Genomic DNA, 5,759 nt, shown 5'->3' on the forward strand with positions numbered 1-5,759 from the left:
AGAGATAACCCTAGGTTCGATTTCACTTCGAGGACTATAATTATTTTAAAATAAAACGCAAAAATTTGTAGATAAAATATAAATCAGTACCACGAAATTACTTATTGTAACCCATGAAATTTGTCCCATAACGCCGAGCAATATCCTCTTGAGCAAACTAGCTTTCAGAAGAAAGTCGATTATAGGTAATGCGAGCACTGCAAGAGCCATTACGGAACGGAAACTGAAATTTGATTTTGTGTCCTGTCCCGGGTATCGTTCCTCGCCGCATGACTCCGGCTCGCGCTGCGCCGCGTCCTGAATCCGCAATAGTCCTGGAACACGGTTACACCGTCAGCTGATACAAGTGGCTCTACGTGATCCGCTAACAAAGCGGCCCGGAGAAAAGTATAATTGAATTAATAAACTAGCACGAAATCTGGCGGCCGACTTATTTACCTCGGTACAACTGCAACCGGCACTGCGGAGGTTCAAGGAAATAAAAGAAAAATACCTGGGCTCTGTACCCCGTGCGAAATTTATTTCCTCCGCGCTATCTTATCTCCGTAATGTCATTTCACGCGGCGAATTGCCCGCGCTATAAAAACGTAGCTGCATTTCTTCGGTACGATTCAGGCGCATTAATTATTTATTATCCAGATTTTGCACTATAAAAAGGAACAATTTTCCGCGATATTAAATATATAATTGGTGCCCTCAATATTTTAATAGTATTTAAAAAACCTGAAATTTCTCCGGGACGACGGATTTATTTAAGAATAGATTGAATTATTAACAGCAGTCTATGCAGTTTATTAGAAGATTAGCGAAAGCCGTAACGGGTTAAACTGTACAGTTGACGAATCGCCGGATAAGCGAAAGGAAATTCTCAAACTTGAGACGCTCACTTCGCAAATATTAGTCCAGCATCCGTTTACATGGTCGTAACAACGATACATTCGCGCTGATACGGAACGGTGAAATTGCTCCTCGCAGTATTACTCGTGCAAACATATTCGGACTAGTTAAGACGCATCAATTCCGTTTGCACACCGTGAATTGTGAGCTCAATAATATCCGTCGGATAGATGTTACTTTAGACATACTTGTTCTAATTACAACTGCTTCTGAGCATTTCGTCCTATTTTTCACACAGCGAGTTCCTCGGACGCGAACCTCTGTAACCAAGGATGCTGCACGTGTGAAACGTGTGAAACGAGCGGGTTAACCGCGACGCTTGTATATTTCCTCGCGAATAAAAAACGCGGAGGTACAAGTGGCCCGGACGGAGACAACCACCTTACAAGGGGTCGCAAACCTTCAACGAAACGCGCCTTAATTAGCCTAGTAGAACAGCATTGTGCCTCGTGGCTACGGTGTTCTCCACCTCGCCTTCGTCTCACCCTCGTTGGGTTTTCTCTCCTCGCCCATTCTCTCGCGAAGTAATTTTTGAAACGAGCTGGTTACTCGCGAGGAAACACGGCGAGGGTACGTATCCGCCCTCCTCCCGAGTGCTTTCTAGAGAAACCGGAAATGGAACTCGGAACTTCCTCGCTGTTCGTTCATCGACGCACGTATCAGGTTATGGGGTCAACCACGTTGTTCCACCCTGTTACGTTACATTGAAAAGTCGATCGTTTCGTTGTTGGCTCGTTGCCATTCGAGATTGACGCGGGAAGCGAAACGGGCAGGCGACCCGTGGAATCATAACGATCCCCAATCGCCATATGTTATTCTTTTATGCCTCCGATATGAACATTTAATTAAAAAATTATTATATTTTTATGTGTCAAATGTATTCTAACGAAAAGACTGAATAATCTTGTTTAAAACCGGTTCATTTTTTTTCCACCGAATAATTCCGGCATTATTTTTTTGGAGAGTTACCCTCGATACGGATCTCTCCGGATGGTTTCTGGGTACAATATTAACCACGCTTTGGTATCCGCGTATGCGTTAACGTTACGTTTCTATTGTCTGTCGCAGAGTTTACGCAACATGATGACAGCCAATACGACGGACGCTTGTGAAACGCGTGATCCCTGCCAACACAACGGGATCTGCATCTCGACCGACAGTGGACCCATCTGCGAGTGCCGGTCCGGCGATTATGAGGGTGCCTATTGTGAGAAAGGTAAGTTGTTTTGCATTCGAGAGGTTCGTTGTTTACGATCGTTTATTGTACGCCCTACGCACGGGAACTATGATTCCCTGCGATGACAGTCACGGTTTAGTTCGTCGCGTTTCGATCTCGTTCTTGGTCGATCGAACCTTTGTGCGAAACTGAACCACCACCGTGCGCGAGATCACCTGGTTGATGTACTAACCACTGGCAATTGCAGGTATTTGTGTTCAGAGATTGAAATCGGTACCGCAGTAGAAAAAACTAGTGTATCACGAATTTGAACATTTTATCTAGTCGTCGTTTATACTTAATTCCTTTTTATAATGAGTATATATGGAAGATTGAAGTAGATACATATGTTGATAGTAGAAATATGAACATGAATCATGAATGCAGGATATTAATGTCGGTGGTACATTTATGAACAGTTGAATACTAGCGCTCTAATTAAACGTAATCCAATCAATTGGATGTTAATTACATTCAACAATGGAGATAACGTTATTAATATATGGAGCGATAATTAATGCACACATTCTATAACAATGATATCGTCCAAGTTCAATACATTATTCCATTTGCTATACTATAATATCATCCAGTTCCGCATAGCTTTCGTAATTACTTCGGTACAGTTTTTTCATCTAACTAAACAGATAGAATATTTTCTTAGGATTAATAAAAATTTTGTCGACACATGAAAATTAAAATTCGTCGAACTTGCAAAGCCACTTATTAAATAAAATGGAAGCTACGCGTTTCATATGAAATATAAAATTCAATATTGAAGTAAAAACCCCTGATTTTCTCTTAGCTCTATTTGCATATTAAAATTCGCAGTTCTCTATAGTGATTTATTTGATCGCAACAGCGTACGAACAGAGAGTAATGAAATTTCTGTATACCGAATATACCTTTATTTAATAAGCGCTTGCAGCCGTTGTATGTTTCAAAGATACTCAAGAATAATGTCATCAGTAGCGGCGAGCGATGATATTGCAGGTGGAATCTTTAAACGCGGAATCCTGCTTAACGCTCGGGCTTGTCAATAACGACGTCAGGGATTTGTATTTTAATAATGGAAATTTTTACTCATCATCGTCGACCTGACGTTTCGTTTGTCAATGAACGGAGGACGCCCCGATATCGCGGAAATATTTCGCGTTTCGTACATGCCAGCGGAATAACTCGCGCACGTGCATACATACATACATAGTACAATTCAATTAATCGCGATACCGACGCGGCACGACCTCTTTTCACAATCAGCCTTTTACACCGCTACACTTTCCACGCTGTTAATCCGTTAATGCGAGGCTGGCTCGAGTTCTAAAAGTGATATCGATCACCGCATAGCTCACGCTGGTCTAGTTCAAATTTTTACTCCAGCTCCGATTTATTTCGACGGTGAAAAGTTTATCATCTATGTACGGTGCTGAAATGATTAAATGTAGTATAGAAAATGTTTATTTTATAATCGTATGGACGTCCGCGTCAGGACAGAATTTTAATTACAACGAGCATCGATTTCTCATTTTTTCGATCTCTTAACAAGACTGTTTATGTAATCAGCAGAGTTTCGTACCACTTGTAGTCACCGAACTGTACCGCTAATAATTTTATTCTACGCGATACCCACGGCGAACTTCGACTTTTACCCTGCACGCTATTAGCCACACGCGGCTTACTCTGTTTCATTCATTGTTGAGCGATAAAATATGGCTGGTGTTCTATCGCGCGGCGATAAAATTCAGGGTATAAATTTTCGAAAGAAGTAAGTAAATGAAATCCGTGGCTTCCGGGTAACGTGAGACCGTTGCAACGGATAACACGAGAATAAGTTACCTGCATTCGAATTATAAATAATTTTCAAAACCCAACTGAGTTACATCTTGTTGAAATTAAACGTGCGTACACAGTTTAACCCAATTCGTTCCATGTACCGAAAATAAGGTCGTCGCTCATCAAAGGCGCGAATTAATTTAATTCACGAGCTCGTAAATCACTCGGGCTAAGGGCTCCTTTTCCTCTGGTTATTTTTCTAAGAATTTAAATGAAATGCGAGATCACGTTTCAACAAATTCGAAATGTATTCGCGTGCTTCCTTCGCGAACAACAGGATTTTCTTTAATTGGGTTTATCCATACGGCGAGAATTACTGAGAATGCGTTTACGCTCGCGAATGCTAATGCCGCTGGATGTTTCGGAATCGATGCGACGCGCTCCACACTCTGTCCAACGTTTGTTCCCATCGTGAAAAAAACCGACCGCCAGTCACGCGACAATGAATTCACCCCTACGAGCTTTTCACTCCCTTTCTCCCTTTCTCCCTTTCTCTCATTATAATACATTTGAATAAGTCTGGAATTTTTATCCCCCGAGGACGAATTTTTATCGTGTTTCCCGCGACGAAAACTGATCCCAAAAATTAGCAGCAGGAAGTGGGTAACGTAGCAGTGATAATAATGTATGTGCGTCGCAGCGTCGACAATTTTGGCATTTTGGCAAACTCTGCTATAGCTGCACCAATCGAAAGTGAAGTCATTGTGTTTTCCGAAACTGAGTTGTTGTGCAGCTAGTGCTGTTGACCAGATTTGGGAAAGGAAAGTACAGAACCCAAACGGCTTAAGAACCATTACGGTCATAAATTGTCCGAAAAACGAAAAACAAATACACAAGTTCCGACGTCTGGCCGTTTGCTGGATGTCTCTTCTAAATGACGGTCGTTTACGACCTAACATCCTTGGAGTTTTAGACTAGCTCTTAGTTAGCTCTTCCTCAATGAAACCGAAATAGAGAATTTTAAACTGATGAATATGCATGAGAAATATTCTGATTTCAAAATTCCGCGATGGAACGAGTTTTATTCTGCAATAGTATTTTTAGCAGCATTAGAAAATTGGAAGCACTGCACAGTCGCATGAAGTCATTTAACAAATCTTTCCTCCGGTACCCCGCATTACAACTTTTGACCTTTTTCGTAGATAACAGCCTGCTCCTCCTTCATTATCTTCAAAACTGATTGTTAAACAATCGTGCGTTCGCTCCTAACTTTTGGATCGCGTGCACTCGAACCATTCCGAAAGGGAAAAAGCTGTTCGCTCTGTACCTTGTTCTACGGTCTATTTAAACGTGTCCTTAGGTAACGCTGTACTTTCGAATGAGTTTTCCTTTTATCCATCTCTCGTAAAGTGATATTTCGTTTAAACGGCTGTCAAAGTTGAAGGCAGTAAATTACATTGTTTGGCGCGGTGAGAAATACATTTTTCTACTTGACATATTTTTCACAAGTAATGAAGGGAGTTTAAATGGATAGAAAGTAGAGGTTCCGTTCTACGAGCCATAAAATATCAATATTCCGAGAAAATAAGGATACAAAAAAGTAATAAGACAGTTTAAAACAATTTTATATCGAACTGTTCGACAAAGAGAATTTCTTCAGAAAGGAATACTAGGGATAAAAACTACACGAAGGACGAATTAATCTCCCGTTCTTCTCTTTCCGTCAACGTCCGGAATTACAAGGTTGAAACTTATTAAGGATGTGTAGGCTGTACACATGAACAATGCTGGCATGTTGAATTTGTTATTATCGATTCCTATTACTATTAAAAAGCTAAAATTATAGTGATTTCAAATTTTTCATAGGTAATAG

General features: G+C 40.9%; 1 protein-coding gene across 1 annotated transcript in view; it reads left to right on the plus strand.

The window, feature by feature from the left end:
- Positions 1–5,759, plus strand: part of Nrx-1 (neurexin 1) — a 214,821-nt gene that overhangs the window by 91,813 nt on the left and 117,249 nt on the right. The window contains exon 3 of the mRNA XM_026812360.1: positions 1,966–2,113. Within this exon, the coding sequence (XP_026668161.1) occupies positions 1,966–2,113 (148 nt within the window). The remainder of the gene's footprint in view (positions 1–1,965; positions 2,114–5,759) is intronic.

Source organism: Ceratina calcarata, unplaced genomic scaffold, assembly GCF_001652005.2.
Source record: "Ceratina calcarata isolate Rehan_Ccalc_2016 unplaced genomic scaffold, ASM165200v1 scaffold115.2, whole genome shotgun sequence".
NCBI classification, from domain to species: domain Eukaryota; kingdom Metazoa; phylum Arthropoda; class Insecta; order Hymenoptera; family Apidae; genus Ceratina; species Ceratina calcarata.